Below are 17,601 nucleotides of genomic sequence, written 5' to 3'. Positions count from 1 at the left end.
TGACTCATGCCACCGCCTTCATCTCTAACATCTCGACAGGCTAGCTAACACACAGGAGGGTTCTACTCAATCCTGTAGTGGCAACTGTTGGTGGCCTCTATAGATGATGCAGAGTGACTTCCCAGGTCTTGCTGTGTCCTGCCCAGCTGGGCTGGAACACATTGTCCTGTTGTTTGCCATGGGTGTACCATGCCACAGAGTCACCTAACTGGCTCACCTGGCTGGGACAGCAGTTAAGAGACAGGGCTGAGGCAGATCCAGGTCCACCTGCGTGGAGCCTGACCCCAGCCTTGCTCCCGTGTCCCTTCCCATTATCTGTATTGCCTGTCTGCTGAATGAGCCCCATCTCAGGGCTGCGTCTGCTCACCCGGGACCATGGCCCCACCCCAGAGGACGGCAGGAAGAGGAACCAGTCAGATCTATGGGTGCCATTAGGCTTGACTCTGACAGTTGCAGGGCATGGGAAAGAGGTCACTGGAGATTAACTGCAGAGCCACCTGTGCTTGGGGCTCTGCCTTCCCCCATGCCCATGGGGCCATCCTGGGGGTGAACTGCATCAGCACAAGTAGAGGTGGCACCACTGCTCTGAGTGAGCACATGGAATGGAGTCCACACTGAAGTGCAGACCAGGCTTCCTGTTCTTTGCCTTGGAGTAACAGACTATGAACCTCACGACCAAGGAAGGCAGGAGAGGGTGCTAGGCATGAGGGCCAGGTGGATTGGTTGCCATGCCACAGCAAGGGGCCTTTATTAGATGTTCAGGGCACAGACAGGCAGGTGGATGCTAGATGGTGTAGCACACCTTCTCGGGGTGGAGTGGTGCCTGGATGTCCAGTTTGTGGGTCTTGCTGTCCTTATCAATGATCTCCAGTCGCAGTGTAGGCGGACGCTTTTCAGCCTGGGGCGAGGGCAGCTCAGGGCTCTTGAGGAGCTGCTTGTCTGAGTCCTCCACAGTGATACGCAGGGTGCAGCCCCCTGGTAGCAGGTCCTGCTCATAGGCTGCCGCCAGCTGGTTTACCACACGGCGCTCTACCTGCAGTGGTGGAAGATGACGTGGCCATTACTGCCTTGGCCTGCACCTGCCCTGTGGCTTGAGCCAGGAGCTGGCCCCTGTCATGTGTTTGGGCAAGTCAGAACCTTGACGCCTCAGTCCTTACTTGCAAATTGGGCTTAATGGCAACAAGCTCACAGGTTACTGCTAAAGGCTTCATAATGGTAGTTTCTGAGGCTCTCAGCCTAGGTTCTTCTAATGAGGGTTCACACATACAATAAAACTTACAGATGTTTTTTTTTCTTTTTTTTTTTGGAGCTGGGGACCCGAACCCAGGGCCTTATGCTTCCCTAGGCAAGCGCTCTACCACTGAGCCTAAATCCCCAACCCCTACAGATGATTTTTTAAACTTTCTTTATTCACTTTACATCCTGATCACTCTTGCCCTCCTCTCCTCCCAGTCCCTTACAGTTCCCTCCCCCATTCCCCATAGGTTTTTATTTTTAAAATGTACATTGGTATTTTAACTGTATGTATCTCTGTGAGGGTGTCAGATCACCAGGAGTTACAGACAGTTGTGAGTTGCCATGTGGGTGCTGGGAATCCAACCTGGGTTCTCTGGAAGAGCAGCCAGTGTTCTTAAGCAGTAAGGCATCTCTCCAAAGCCCTGTCCCCACCACTCAGATTTAACTGATCATCTTTTTTTAGTTCTGAAGGACTCCTGTTGGTATGGATTAATTCTAGCAGCTAAGCTACAGGGAGACTGGCTGAGCTGAAAGTTAGGTCTATGGGCACTGGGAAGAAGGTATACAGGTTCCATGTTTGTCTCAGGTTTCTGTGCTCACCTCATGCTTAATGGAGCGGGCACCATAGTGGACGTTGTAGCCATCAACCAACACGTCTGCCACCTCGCGGTCCCACAGTAGTGTGATGTTGTGTCTCTGCTTGGCCTGAAGTGGGTCAGAGAGAGGACTGTCTGTGTGTGGCCCAGTACCTTCCAGCTCTAGGCACACTGGTCCAAGGGGGCCTTGAGAGACTGTGCCCCCTGGACCACTGTCCTTATTGTCACCTTGGGGTCATTCTTTGAGTTCCAAGTATCTTATCCCCACCCATGGGCAGTCACGTCTCTTACTCTCTTGGCCCAGAAGTTCAGTTCCTTGTTGACCAGCTGGATGAGCTCCGAGTGGCAGAAAGGGAGGAAGTAGACAATCTCATTGATCCTTCCCAGAAACTCGTCTCTCCGGAAGTGAGCCTGCAGAGCCAGGATAAGGGGGAGGTGTCAGTGATGGTGGGCAGGAAAGTTTCTGGACCAATGGTGAAGACAGGGACTTCCGTATTTCAAGTGTGGTTCCTGGTTCTCAAACCCCCACAGGAGGTCAAAAGAAAAACTCACTTTCAGGATGGGTCGGATCACATTCTCTTTGAAGTTCTTTGAGATGGTGATCTTGTCACTAATCTGGACATCCCCTGGAAAGACAGACCATACAGTACTTACCCACCACCCTCAGGGAACGCTGGGCTGTGTTGGCTCTGTGGAAGAGTCATGGGCTTCTGTAGAGTACATGCAGCCACAGTCTAAGGTCCCTGGGCTAAATTTGGATTGACCTCCTCAATAACTAGGCACTTCTGAGGCCCTTTGGCTCATAGATACTTCAAGCCACAAACTTCGGAGGGAGTTATTTGAGAGAATATTCAGGATGAAGGCCTGAGCGCTGACTTAGCAAAGAGGCTCCAGGGCTCATCCTGAGGAGAAAGGCAGATGCAGTCTCTCTCTGCTGTCATCTCCGAGAACCTCATGTGAGGCCTTGCCCACTTCCATAATTTCTGACCTGGTATCTCCCCAGAGTCTGAAGCCCTCCTGTAAACCAGAAGACCTGGGCTTTACAGAGGGAGGGGCCCACTCTCTTGCCCTTGCCCTCTGGTACAATGCCTGCTTTCTGCTCTAAGGATCTCAACGCCATTTCTGCCTCTAGGTATGTCAGATGACCTCCCTGAAACAGCCCAGGCCAAACATCATACCAAGGTTTTCAGCTATTCGATTTCGGCTCATCTCCAAAGCTTCCTGTCTCAGTTGCAATGCATGCTGGGCGATCTCATCACTGGCTACATTGGAAGTCATGATGAAGATGGCATCCTTGCAGTCAATGGTCTTCCCCTTGCCATCTGTCAGGCGGCCCTGGTAAGGATGAGGGAGGGAGGGAATGTTTAGGAAGTTGGTACCTGGCAAACCCCATCAGACGGCTGCTCTGCTCTCTGGCATGGGACTTACATCTTAAGAACAACAGCTTCACTGACAGACTCCTCCATGTGATGTGGACCTGCTTTTGGAACCTCAGGACACCTAGCATGCCAGGGGCTTCCAGGCCAGTCTGATTTCCCACCAAACACACTTCCTTTAGAGGCCTACTCTGCGCTGGGACTCCTCCTGGAGCCTTTTCATGATCCTGGCTCTAGAGAGTCAGTGAAACCATAAAACCATGACGATGGTAAGGGAGGCCTGGGCTACTATAGGCATGCAGGGGAGGATGCCTTAGAGGGTGATTAGGAGGACCAGAAGTTGTCACTAGTGTTTATGAAACCATCTGGGCAAATGGTCAGACAGCTGTTATTCCTGTGGCCTAGAATATCTTATAAAGTCAGACAGCAGCACTCACTTCTACATCTTGTTTTTTTTCAAAAAGACAAGGTTTCATTATGTAGCTGGGACTATAGAGACCAGGTTGGCCACAAACTCACAAAGATCAACTTGCTTCTGCCTCTCAAGTGTTGGGATTCAAGGCTTATACCACTATGCACAGATATTTTTCTTTTCTTGAATTATATATATATAATTATTATAGGTGTAGGCTGTAAGCCACATGATATGGCTGCCAGGCTTGAACTGTAAGAAGCACTTTTAACCACTGGGCCATTGTCTTTCTAGCTTGCTTGTTTACTTACCCACCCATCCACCCACTCACCCACCCACCTACCTACCTACCTACCTACCTACCTACCTAACTTACCTACCTACCTACCTAACTTACCTACCTACCTACCTAACCTTACCTACCTACCTACCTACCTAACTTACCTACCTACCTACCTACCTACCTAACTAACTTACCTACCTACCCACCTAACTTACCTACCTACCTAACTTACCTACCTACCTACCTAACTTATCTACCTACCTACCCACCTAACTTACCTACCTACCCACCTACTTACTTCTGAGACAGGGTCTCATGTAGGCCAGCCTAGCTTCATACTTATTATGTAGCTCTTGAACTCTAGATCCTCCTGCCTCCGCTTCCTTAGTGCTGGATTATAGGTGTGTGCCACTATGCCCAGCCTATCTATCTTTGGAGACATTCTTCATCCTGGCAAAGAGGGGTGGATGGCAAGGTTCCTTCTTTAAACACTTTAGGATGTTTTCTTAGAATATTGAGTGCTTTCCAGAGGTGACACTGAGGAAGCATCCCTCCTGCAGACAAAATAGGAAAAGGAATGGCAGAAACAGAAGAGTACGTATAGTGTTCTTAAAGTAAGGGAGCCAAGGGAGTCCAGCCCCAGGCATAGAGCAAGCCTCAAGGTCGTGTGTGCACCAACAATGGACAGTGTGACAGTAGTGAGCAAGGTCTCATTGAGAGAACCAATGGGTTGGGGTTGGGGATTTAGCTCAGTGGTAGAGCGCTTGCCTAGGAAGCGCAAGGCCCTGGGTTCGGTCCCCAGCTCCGAAAAAAAGAACCAAAAAAAGAAAAAAGTGAGAGAACCAATGGGTTGGCAGGTGCACATGGCATGGCGCATTCTGTCACCACAGTGCTTCCTCCATCCATCTCCAAAATGGAACCCTGGGTATAGGCCAGGCTGCTCAGTGTCTGGGGCCAGTGGCTGGCCTAGGTGTCCAGCACTCACTTGCTGACTGCTTGAATCTTTGCAACCACAGAGAACTCAAGCTCAGAGACTGGCTGCATGTTTATAGTCTCGTAGCTAGAATACAGGACAACAGAGACAACCTGATCCCAGAGCTACGCCTTGCCCTCTGCACCAGGCTAGAGAGCATCCCAAGGGTACCTCATTGTACCTGGCTTTTTTTCTAGGCCAAATTTAATTTATACTCTTTATCCTTTCCTCCTTACCAGAGACAGGAGTGATGGAGAGGGAGAGAATCCCTGCCTGGGGTTGTCTGAGGAAAGTCAGAGCTAGAAAACATGGCCCTGGGGACAGATCACTGAACCATGTTGGCTTCTACCCCAGTTTAAACCTGTCACCATGTTTATACCGGATGATACTGGCTCAGTCAGGGTTAGTCTGTGCCTCGAAAGTCCATGTGCTGACAAGAACCCGAGGTTGGGCATTGTTACTAGGCTTCTTTTGTCTGGCTCTTGGCCTATGCGAAAGCATTATTCTAAGGCAGCATAGCACTCCACATTTTGGAGTTGGTCACCATGCTGTCCCTGGTTTGGGGTGGGAAAAGGGAGGAAGGCTCAGCTCTTGAGCTGTTACTCCCCCAGCTCTTTGTTTTGCTAACTGGCTCTAACACAACCAAATCAGTGGGGGGACAGCTTGAACTTGGAGTCAAGTCTGGGTGCTCCTGTCACATGACCCAAGCACGTGCATATGGCACTATGTGTTCCACAATGGCCCCCTGAGCGAATCCCTGAGGATTGGGTTCATGCACTGCTGCCCTGGTCATAGCAATTTCAGTGGGAGAGACCAAAGCTCTGTTCCTAACTGGGCCTTAGGACAGTTCAATGTGGGCTAGAGGAGCAGGTGTACTACACAACTGATCCCAACAGGGACTCTCAACATCCACATCTCAGTTTTCTTGACAATTAAGATGTATCACAAAGACAGAACTGTCCTTGTCAGTTATACTGGCTGGAGTACAAATCTCAGCCTAGGCTTATGAGCTACCCATCAGCCCTGCCAGTACTTAGGGTTAGAATCCTTATGAGTTTTTGAAGAGTAGTGCCCGAGGGTCCAGGTTTTTCTTGGGACTTTACATTGGGCTATAGGCTCTTTCCTGGAGATGACCCCAGTGTTCATGGTACTTTGGTGACACCTAGAGAGTTCTTGATTTTCTCCATGCAGGATTGGGAGGTCAGGCCTGGCAGGGTCCAGGGACTTCTGTCACCCCAAACTCTGGATTGCGTGCCTTTATAACTGCTGCATTTGTTACTTTCTTTCCTCAGAGGCCCTGTCCACTCAGCTCATCAGTGACACACAGGCTGTGCCCCCTTCTGCCTCAGGAATAATCACATGCGTTACACTGTAGAGCCCATCGCTATGGTAACTCCTCCTTGAACCTCTCTGGTCCATGCTGGATCTGCAGGCTAATGCATGTGACTTTTGGCCACACTATTCCTAAATATGCCTAAACTGGAGCCTCTCTGAGTGGGTCCACAGACACTACACTCTCAGCAGTGCCCGGGGCACGCTCCTCCCCATCTGCATCTCTGAGTGGGTCCACAGACACTACACTCTCAGCAGTGCCCGGGGCACGCTCCTCCCCATCTGCATCTGCTGCTTGGCCTGCAGATTTCCTTGCTTCAGTCCATGGCTCAGCCGCGTCATTACTCAGGCTGGACACTGCTTATGGTGGCAATACCTCTCCTCCTCAAAAACAATGTCTAGGGTTCATGAAACTTGCTTTGGACCAGCCTGCTGCAGCTACAGGTGGATTCTTCAGTTGACTCCTCACTGGATCTCCTGTTAGGCCCCTCCTTTGCACACCTGCCTTCAGGATCTTTGTAAAGTGAAAATCTGACCTTGTTGCTTAAAGGTCTTTCAAATATTCCTTACTATAAGATAAATCTCTATTCTTTGCCTGTTTTAAATATTATTTGGGGTGTGTGTGTTGCACCAAGGATGGAACCCAGGACCGTAACATGCTCTGGGCCCTCTGCCTGGCTGTCTCATTGGCCATCTCATCTGTACTGCTCTGCTCCTACTTTCTGAATGAGAGCCCTGGTAAAGAGCCGTAGACCCTGGAGCCCTGGTGTCAGTGTTCTTCCAACCCTCTGCGTCTGCCTTGTAAGCACATGGTGGTGCATACCTTTAAACTTGGCACTCTGGAGACAGAAGCAGGTGGGTCTGTGATTTTGAGGCTAGCCTGGTCTACATAGAGTTCCAATTCAGTCATGCCTGTGTTCTGAGCTTCCCACTCTGGACCTCTTGGTGAGATTCAGGGGCTCGGCTATGGACCCCACCCACCCCTACCTACTGAGCTACCTAGGAAGCAGGTAGAATGGAGAGGGATGAGAACTGCAGATTTGCACTTTGTGTGCTACCACGCACCGTTCTAAGAAACCCACATGAATCAATTCATCCCATCCTCAGAGTAACACTGAGTTAAAGGTGATTAAACTGGAGGCCATTCCAAAGCTTACAGGGGTTACACAGAAAAGCTCTGTCTCAAAAATCAAAACAAGCAAGCAAGCAAGCAAGCAAGCAGGTAAAATAAGAATTTGCAGTTGAGTCAGCCAAGCATTTTCCAACTTGGGGAATGGCTGGAGTGCACCAGTCCAAGAGCCCATCCTCAACAAGACCTATGCTTAAATCACACTGAGTAAACTCAGACTGCGGCTTTGGTCAGTGGGATCAAGAGCTTCACAAACTAGCAGACTGGGCTGTGCGCTGCAGGGAGGAATTAGCGTCAGCTTCCTGAAGGTCTTCAGTGGAACTGTGTGACAGGACAGGGGATACTGGCTTTAATGTGAGGCCATTAGTGTGCTCCAGTGGATAGAGTGTCAGCAGCTGCCTTACTTCTCTTGGGGCTGAGGAGGTCACCATAGGAATCTGCAGAAAGGCCAGAGGCCAGACAGGCTCACCTCTCTAAACCAGCTTTCCCTTGAGTGCTTCCTTGAAGACTGGCCTCTTCTGGCTCTAGATGCCCCCAAAGCTTTGGAATGGCCTCCAGTTTAATCACCTTTAACTCAGTGTTACTCTGAGGATGGGATGAATTGATTCATGTGGGTTTCTTAGAACGGTGCATGGTAGCACACAAAGTGCAAATCTGCAGTTCTTATCCCTATCCATTCTACCTGCTTCCTAGGTAGCTCAGTAGGTAGGGGTGGGTGTGGTGAGCCCCTGAATTTTACCAAGAGGCCCAGAGTGGGAAGCTCAGAACACAGGCATGACTGAATGTGGGCAGCTCTGCAGGACAGGCCTTTTCTTCTGCAAGCCAGCAAGCTGGGAAGATGGCAGCACACCTGGAGAAAAGGCAAAAAACCCTGGGCCTGCTAGGAAGGCTTGTAGCTAGTGGACGTTTGGATCCTGCAACTTGGTGCCTACATTTTTACTTGCTCTGGGAGAGCCTCTCCCTGTGCCTCATTTGACATGGGAAGCAAAACAAATCTTCACTTTCCCAAAACTGGAGGAGACAAAGACAAAAGTGGGCCAAATCCTACCTGGCACATGGTGCTAGCTAGCACAGCAGAGAAGAGGTCCTCATCTCCACTCAGCCCCTGGTCCTCACATTCTGGAAGGGCAGAACAGGTAGAGGCTATTCTCTGCTTGAGGCTAAGGACCACTCAGGTTCAAGGAGACAAGGTGTAGAGGAGAGCTGGCTCTGGGACCACGTGTCTCCACACTCTACACTTGATCTTAGCCAAAAGGCCGAGAAGTGATGTGTCTCCACACTCTAATCCTGTGTTTTACATGAAGTTCTGCAGCTGTGTGGTTACCATTTATACCTTGGAACTTGGGTCTTTTCCTTTGTAAAAAAAAATGAGCTGACTTCTTCTTGACTATTACAGTGACCAGCAATGATGTCTGCTCAATCTTTTATATTTTGATTTTATGGGCATTGGTATTTAGCCTGCATGTATGTCAGATCTTGGAGTTACAGACAGCTGCAAGCTGCCATGTGGGTGCTGGAATTGAACCTGGGTACTCTGGAAGAGCAGCCAGTGCCCATAACTGCTGAGCCATCTCTCCTAGCCCCTTCTGTTAAATCTTTCCTAGAGGTAGATATCAAATGGACAGAGAAAAATAACTTCTTCTTTACAGCCTACCTTGACCAGTGGGGGGATTGTCCAACTTGTCAAGAGATGGGCACTCTGAGCCCCGGTAATACCATTTCATCAGTAATGATGTGGCTTGCATTTAAAATGAGTTAGTGCAGGCCGGGAGAGGCTTGCAGTTGAGAGGACCTAGGTTTGATTTCTAGCACCCACATGGTAGTTACCATCTATAACTCCAGCCCTGGGGATCTGATGGCCTCTTCTGGTCTCTTTGGGCACCACACACATGTCACACAGACACATATGCAGGCCAAACACCATATAATAAAATGATATGTCCTTGTTTGTCACTTCCACTTTGATGTCTAGAGATGGGCTTGCTAAGATCAAAAAAGCCAATTAGGAGCAGGGGTAGAACTAAATTCTTGTATCCCTCACCCCTCACCCTGGTACATCTCTACAAGGCAGCATGGGAGGCCACGAAGTCTAGCTGCTTTCCTTTCAAGTGCCTCCCCTGTGTCCCAGCTTGCTCTTACCTCATCAAACAGCTGCAGCATGATGGTGAGCACATCTGGATGGGCCTTGTCCACCTCGTCAAAGAGAACTACTGCATTTGGGCACTGTTTCAGTTTCTTGGTCAGTTGGCCACCTTCTTCATGGCCGATGTAGCCTGGCGGAGAACCGATAAACTTGGCTACCTGGCAGAAGGCAATAACATGTTAGGAATGTCTTTCCTTTTTGTGTTTTTAGCTTACAATATGGGCCAGTGTGAGAAGATGGCTGCATACAGTTAGTCTCATCAAGGATAGTCAGGAATCCTGCCATGATGGGAGAGCAGAACACATCATTGTTACCCTATTGTATGCCCCTTTCTGCCCCCAGGAAAAATCCCAGGGCTGCTGAAGAATTATTGGAAGCCAAATGCTCAAGTGACAAGTCATACAAAATACTAAGTAGTGATGATTTCAGGCCCTCTGAAACACACTTCCCCGAGGACTGTCTCACCTCATGTCGCTCCTGGAACTCAGACATGTCGAGCCGGATGAAGCCCTGAATGAAAATAAGGTTTGTCAGTGTGAGATAGGAGGCAAGGTGAGGGCTCAGGCCAGACCCCTTGAATATTAGGATATTCAGATGTACCATATTCTTAAATTCTACATTTTCCCTAGTCTTTGCCTTCTTCTCTCACCTACTTCCCCACAGGATACTTTTATTTCCTATCTTAATAAGGCCAAATCATACCTCTGCCCTTATAAATCAATTCAGGATGTCCCTTCCCCCAGGCAGCTTCTACAGGTCTCATTACCACAATACCTATAGTTTCTACCCCACCCCCATTCCCAGAGTGTGTTCCATGTGTGCCCAGCACTGAAGCCAAGTGGCACTGGTAGTCTGAGTGGAGCAGGCAGGCATGGCCAAGGTCAGCACCACCAGCAGAGATGGTGAGGACATGAAGGGTGGTCTCCACAGTGCTCCTCAACTTTGCAAGACTCTGGCAGGCATATGTCCCCTGGTGTGCAGGACCCTGCAGGCATATGTCCCCTGGTGTGCAGGACTCTGTCCTCTTGTCCTCTTGTTCTCTCTTATAGCTCACAGCTATTATTTTACATTTTTTCCTGGATATTTTACATTTTTTAAAAAAAGGCATCTATGATAAGCCTGTAGGTTCTTTTCTGTACCACGGTCATGCAGATGATTTCCCAGAAAGCCCCTTAGGGAGAAGGCCACAGTTAGTGCCTGAGAAAGAGAAACCAGAGTGTGTGATTTAACACAGGCAGAGAACCCCTTCCTTGTCAGGGGTACCTAAAGTGGTGAGGGCGACACAGCACCAGGACACTCAGAAAAAGGCATCCACAGCTCTGTTCTAGCCAGGCCACACTTCAGGCAGCCACTCGATGAAGGAGATTGTGTTGTCTGCCCTGTCACTGCACACAGGTACAGGCTGGAGGGATGAGCTAGGCCAGGAGCAGGGGACTGGACCCAGTTCTTCCACTGACTGTAGCTTTAGCCCTCAAGCCAGTATCTTCCTGGCTCTTGGCTGAAGAAAGACCTAAGCCAACAGGCAGGAAAGATGTTAGAAGGGCCATTATTAAGGCTATATGGTGGGCAAGGGGTCTCTCAGTTAGTGGGAATAAGCGGCATTTCCAAGAGAGTCAGCAGCTCATTCAGATAAGTTTCTGGAAAGGAACAGGACAACTGTGGGAAATCTCAGAGTGCTGACCACAGGTAGCAAAAATCTACAAGAGTCGTTCGGTCCCCAGCTCCGAAAAAAAGAACCAAAAAAAAAAAAAAAAAAAATCTACAAGAGTCACAGACACATGCTGACATTTCTGTGCTTACTCTATGCCTAGCAATGTTCTGAGGAAGCTATTAAATGGCTTAGAGTGCGTACACACCTGTGGCAAGCAGGAGATGAAGAAACAAGCCCAGACTAGATTATCTTTTTTTTTTTGGTTCTTTTTTTCGGAGCTGGGGATCGAACCCAGGGCCTTGCGCTTCCTAGGCAAGCGCTCTACCACTGAGCTAAATCCCCAACCCCAGACTAGATTATCTTGTTCACGGCTTTGCTGTTAAGTTTTTGGTCATGACAAGTACTGCCTTTCATTTCCCCTGTCAATAGCTGGGTTCTTAGTAGTCTTTATCTGAAAGGTTCAGCGGTTTGTGCTCAGAAGGGACTGTCACAGGACCCAGAGGGTTTAGAGTGGTGCTTTCTTATGACAAGTGACCTCACCCCAGTTTTCTAGAGTCTATTCTAGAGTCTTGCCAAGTGGCTTGGATAAGTTTTTGGGCCTCATATCCTTGGTTGGAATCTTTTTGGTTTCATGTGACTTTAATTTGGTTACATACAAAGTGAGAAAACAGAAACTATGGTTACATCCAACATGTCCTGAGTGTGCATTATGGGTAATATGTAATCCTAGGAGTAATGGAGTTTACCATTTTTATCCCACAATTTTAGTAATCCAATGGGAGAGCAGATTACAGAACCTACTACTTAGGAAATGGATGAAAACAGAATCCCGGTCAATTCCACACAGGAGGAGACTCAAATAATTGCTCTAAATCTGTCACCACAGTGCCACTTTATAAAGCTTGAAAGTCTTTTGGGCTCCAGTCCCTGGCCCTATGATGATATCATAGAACAAAAGGTTCTTTCTCAGAGATTACTAAGTCTGATGAGAGTTAGCAAGGCTGTCCAATTGGGGGAAATAGTGCAGAAGCTGAGGCAAGAAAAACCAGTAAGTTCATAAATGGATCCGGTAAGAAACCATGCAGCTATCAATAACGCCTTGTGAGGCGGTAAGCATGTGTCTGTTCACAACTAGTGAAGCAAGGGTCAGAGAGGCAGACTAGAACCGGCCCAACTCCCAGGCCAGTGCTCAGTTCATCTCATGAGCCCCCTTGGGAGGCACAGGAAGAAAACTCCCACTTGTGATGAGCCTATGTGACACTGGACTCACACCTAACACTGTCTGTACTTTACCAACTGTCCTGGAGGTGTCAGGAACACTGCTTCTCAGCTTACAGTCCAAGGCTCCCTTGGACTTTGATGGTGTGCTTCAAACATGAGTGTTCCTGACTAGGCAATGTCCACGTAAACATGCTCTGTAATGGCTGGCACAGGGGTTGTACTGATAAGGGGTTTTACAGATCACACGGGATTCAGTATATGCTCTTTTGGGGCCAATTATGCATCTCATCTTCCTCTGTGAAAGAGACACACCAACATGTTTCTACCTCACGCCTAAAGCAGCTGAGAATAATAATACTGAAAGACGAGTGGAAAGACTGGGCTCATGACTCCTCCTAACAAATGACAGTGGGCAAGCCTCCTGCTGCTCTAGGGCTTCAACTCTCCTCAACTAGAAAGCAGATGAAGTTAGCATTGTTCCTTATAGGATCAAGGAAGAGCGTACAGCAGGTGGGCACTGCTAGGGCAGGCTAAGGAGAGGTGGTGTCTGTAACAGTGTGTTGGGCCTGAGTAAGCTAATGCTCACTACAACCTCAGGAGAGGGACTGGAGAGCTTCCCTGAGGCTAGAAAGCTGAGTTTTGTGGGGAAGGACCTACTTAGGAGAAAACAGAACTAGAACTCGAGTCAAGGATCCACAGCTCTTGAGCTTGGTGCCCCATAGTGCATTGCCTAATAGCAGATGCAGGAAGGAGAGGGTGCTACTTGCTTTGTGGGGGAGGTGTGTACTGATCGAAGACTCCATTCCACCCTTGAGAAATCCTGTGGTGGTGGGGGTTTCTGTCCCCATTTAGATGCACCAACTAAAAGGTACCCGCATCAACAGTCTTTCTACAGCAGCGAGTCAGCAGATACTCTCCTCCCACATCCACTGTGTATGAAGACATATTAAGACAGCATGGATAAGGAGATTATAATTTGTAATTAAATATTAACCTTTCTGACAGTATTAAAATTAAACCACTTGGAATTCTTCATCCCTAATCAGGTGGTTCCTGCCCGTAACTGCATCTTTCCTAATAGTCTTGCTAGTTTATGGCCCTTTCCAGAGTGCTAATTGTTTCAATCGCTGCCAACCTGATGAATTGTCTAAAGCCGCTGTTTCGGTTGGAGCACATTAGCATGCCACACACTTCTTGCCTGCTTGCCTGCCTGTCTAGTGGGTCTGCAGTGGTTGGTAGAGGTTGAGCATAGCTGCTGGCAGAGACAGGTAAGTTTGAGAGTTTTCTGCCAGTTGCTCCATAGAAGGGGCTCAGCAACTTGGGCTACTTCGTTTCTATGGATCAAGGATCCTCAGGCAAGTGGCAGGAACACAGGCAGGCTACAAGGGGACAGGAGACAGGACTGCTCCTGGGCTATTTAGCTGGCAGGGCTTAAGCAGCTCTTCTTTGCCTCTAGGGAAGGGAGGTGGTAGCCATGAAATCAGGCAAGCACACTGGAGTCTTAGGCAACCTCCAGGGGCAAATGGGGGTGACTTAGCCTTAATGATGGGGAGGTATTTAGCTTTAACTGAGTATTTTGTAGTGTCACCAAGGACTGCTTTCTCAAAAGCATCTCTTGTCACCAAGGTCTTTAAAGCCAGGTGTGGATAAACGTAGCTGGGGAGACTCGTGCCTGATGGAGAAGCAGCAGACACCATGCCGTTCCTACTTGTTTCTCCAGTAGTCCCTGGTTCCCTGTAGCACAGCCCTACCAGCCTGGGAAACATGGCCAGCCTGAGCTCCTGCACAGAGCCCTCAGGAAGCACTGCATTAGCTGTGAGTTCTTCCAGCAGGGACAGGCTGCTCAGCAATGTGAGGATGAACCTCACCCAGTTCTCCCAAGAGCCCTGGCTCAGGCAGGCCAAAGATGGTCCTTGCTATCTCAGAGCTGAAGAAACTGAGGCATGGAGAAGTTAATTCTTAGAGCAATCTGGCTAGAGCAGAGGCCTGCTTCTGGGGCCAGGCCCAGCTTTTTGATTGGCTGCTGCTTAGATTTCAGGACAACAAGTACAAATGACAAGGTTTTCCTGGCTCATAGACTAGACCTTGGTCCCAATTCCTTACCTTTTTGGCATCTTTGTGCATATACTTGGCTGTCTGCTTGGCCAGCTCAGTTTTCCCTAGGAATAAGGGAGACGAGTGTGGGTCAGAACCAGATGACAATCTTTGGAGTCAAAGTACACTAGGGACAGCTATGGTGGTGCCCATCTTTGATTCCAGCAACTGGGAGGCAGAGGCAGGAAGGTTTATATAATGAGTTCTAGGACAGCCAGGGCTATGTAAAGAGACCTTGTCTCAAAAAAATTAAGGCACTAGGAATGCATGGACACTGATGAATACTCCTTTTACGGATAGGAAGCTGAGGCCAGAAACTCTCCCAAGGTGAAGCTGAGACAACAGAGTGCACTCCCAGTTTTCCTGTGATGGAGCCAAGGACTTCTCTCTGCAGCAGTGCTCTAGGAGCAGAGGCAGGCAATAGGCCTTGTAATCCAATGCACCCTCTGAAGTGTAACACAAGCTTCATCTCTTCTAGGAGAGCCCCGACTTCTGGCCTCATGCCCTGCATCCCTCTTAAACACTCATAGCCCTGGAACCTCAGGCCAAGAAAAGGCTAGAAGACGACAGAGGACTTTCCACTGGCTCAACAGATCTTGTGACAAAGAGGACAACCCCAAAGTGGTAGCTTGTTGGAAGGGCAATCTGGAATGATGGTAAAGCCACTATGTGGTACACAGAGCTTCATGGGCAGGCCCATGAAGGTGCTGGGAGGTAAAGAGGTAATGGCTATACCACGAGATCCGGATCAAGACCATGGAAGAGGGAGGTAGGGGTGGAGGAAGGCAGAGGACCCCTCAGATGATACAGCCCAAGTGACCAGAAAGGTACTCCCCGCCCCCCCGCCCCTGCATATTAGTTCTGCTGTGCTGTGCGCACAGGAGCTTTCCTGAGCTTCCCAAAGGTAGGCTGCCCTGAGAACAACTGGTGTGCCCGGCAGTGAAGGCGGTTCGTTTGTCCCCAGAGGTGAGCCTATGGGATGCACAGGGCTAATAGGCCCCACGGTATGGTACCATGATAGGTGAAGGAATAGTAGTTCCAGCTCTTGATAACATGGGAAAAGGTTAAGAAGCCCAGGTCTTCTTTCTTGGTGACTCTGTGATCTAGGGCAGCTGTTTCTGGAGCTGTCGGGATCAGGCCAGATGCTTCTCTAGTTCTGCTTCCCCAGTGGCTGATCTGCCCATGATTACCTATTCCAGATGATCCCAAGAAGAGGAAGACTAGAGGGTGCTCCTCATCATACCAGCCATTCTCCTTCCTCCGGATCGCTACAGCCAAACACACAACATGGGATGGGGAGGGAGACAGATAAATCAATGACACAAAAGGCAGGATAATTATCACTAAGTATACAATATGTTTTACTGCTCTGCGCCCACTCAAAGTCCTCACTACCATTAGTGCTGCCTAATCTGATTAGCTGGCAAGGCCCCCAGAGACACCTAATCAGGTTAGCATGGATTTGGAAAGCTGCCCAGAGCAGATTTCGGATAAAGTTTTCCAGGATGAGCACTCAGCGTTGCCAGGGAAACCAAAAGGCGGGTGGATGGTGAATGGAGGTGAGGGGGGTGGGGGACTGGTGAAGGAGAATCTGAGAGGAACGTTCACTCTCACTGGTCACCCCCCTACTCACCTGGGAAACTGGTAAAGAATGATACTGTGATACCCAGGGACCCAGGAAGGTATAATATAGACTTGGGCTCTTTCCCATTTGGGGAAACCAAGGTCTGTTCTGAAGTGTGGTTTAAGAAGTAGAACACAGCCAAAAGCATTTACTGGAAGCCAATCAAGGACAATGTACAGCCTGAGGTCTATCTCCGATATGGCTTCTGGAGGGCTGGGGGTGAGGAGAGGGACAGACAGATCTGTACTAGGCTTCTTGAGGCTCTTTAAGAGGAAGTAAGTGGTCAAGGGCTATGCATGAAGGTGAGGAAACCCAGTCTCAGCTACAGAGTGGAATGAGGCAGAACCATAAGAAGTATCACATTTGGACACCCTGGACACTAGGTATAACTGGAAATCACCGACAATGTATTTAAGACCCACAGAAACACTGAAAGGGAAGGGTTTGTAACTCCGTTATCTGAGGCAGCAAACAGGCACAGATAGAGATGTGTTAGGTCATATAGTTGGTACATGGTATGTGAGAGTTGCTTCTTTCCCAAATGTGCCTTTACAAAAACAAAACAAGCAAACAATCCCCCCTAAATGAACCAACCAACCAACCAACCAACCAACCAACCAACCAACCAACCACCCTCCCTCCCCACCAGGCCCCAATACAGTTGCTTTAAGAAGCGAGTGCCAATTTGGGTGGCACTAATGGAAACACAGTGGAGAGGAGCAGGAAGAGGACAGAGCACTGTGCAGTGTCAGGGTCTGTCTGCAGATGGAACAGTGTGTCTGGTCTGGTCCCCAGAGTGTCACAGGACAATACGAAAAGGATATATGTCAGAGGACAAGGCCTGGAAACTTACTTAATGGAGGAGTCAACAGTCTTAGGGACTGCCTGCCAATCTGGAGGAGTCAAGCTCCCAAATGTTATGCAGCTGGGCTTCAAAGCAGCCACAGGTCTGATGACAGATCACAGCACTGACAGAATCTGGAGAGGTGGCAGGCCCAAAGTGCTGGAGAGAAGAACTAACGTAAGGGATAGGTAAGAGCAGACTGAGTCTGGGCCGCCCCATGCCTGCCTTCTTCCTCGCCTTTTAGAAACAGATGGAAACAGTGTAAGCTCAAGAACAGACTAGGCCCCCTGTGCTGCCAGGAGTTGCTCCCTGAGAAGAGCTTGGGGAAATGGCCTGATTTCCCTCCTGGGCTGAAATCTGGCTTTTCTCTAACTAACTCACTGGGGTTCTCTGAAAGGGCTGGTTAGCAGGGATGCTTAGAGACCGCATGGGCCTGAACATAGGCATAAAGGAGGAAACTCAAGCCTGTTTGACAACAGAAACAAGGAGTTAGGGGTAAGAGTATTTGGGCACAGGTTGAGGTAGTAAATTGGCAGAAGTTAAGCCACTTGGTAGTGGCTATGGGTAAAAAGTGTGTATGTGTACGGGCAGGGCTGACAGAGGGTCAGCTGAGAAGAGCCATATTTTTCCAAAAGCTGGCAGAGATGAAAATCTGCTGAGAACAGAGGAAGCCTGAAGCAGGCTTAG

At 49.1% G+C, this 17,601-nt stretch overlaps 1 protein-coding gene across 2 annotated transcripts in view; it reads right to left on the bottom strand.

The window, feature by feature from the left end:
* Clpb (caseinolytic mitochondrial matrix peptidase chaperone subunit B) overlaps positions 1-17,601 on the bottom strand; it is a 132,563-nt gene that overhangs the window by 10,055 nt on the left and 104,907 nt on the right. For both annotated transcript variants that reach the window (XM_032893088.1, XM_032893089.1), the window contains exons 8-16: positions 15,637-15,714; positions 14,456-14,511; positions 9,946-9,990; positions 9,477-9,638; positions 3,011-3,167; positions 2,385-2,458; positions 2,124-2,243; positions 1,837-1,941; positions 803-1,033 (exon numbers count right to left, since the gene is read on the bottom strand). In XM_032893088.1, coding sequence (XP_032748979.1) covers positions 803-1,033; positions 1,837-1,941; positions 2,124-2,243; positions 2,385-2,458; positions 3,011-3,167; positions 9,477-9,638; positions 9,946-9,990; positions 14,456-14,511; positions 15,637-15,714 — 1,028 coding nt within the window. The remainder of the gene's footprint in view (positions 1-802; positions 1,034-1,836; positions 1,942-2,123; positions 2,244-2,384; positions 2,459-3,010; positions 3,168-9,476; positions 9,639-9,945; positions 9,991-14,455; positions 14,512-15,636; positions 15,715-17,601) is intronic.

Source organism: Rattus rattus, chromosome 2, assembly GCF_011064425.1.
Source record: "Rattus rattus isolate New Zealand chromosome 2, Rrattus_CSIRO_v1, whole genome shotgun sequence".
In the NCBI taxonomy this organism is placed as follows: Eukaryota; Metazoa; Chordata; class Mammalia; order Rodentia; family Muridae; genus Rattus; species Rattus rattus.
The sequence above is the reverse complement of the archived record's forward strand: the minus strand, read 5'-3'. Positions and strand labels throughout refer to the sequence as shown.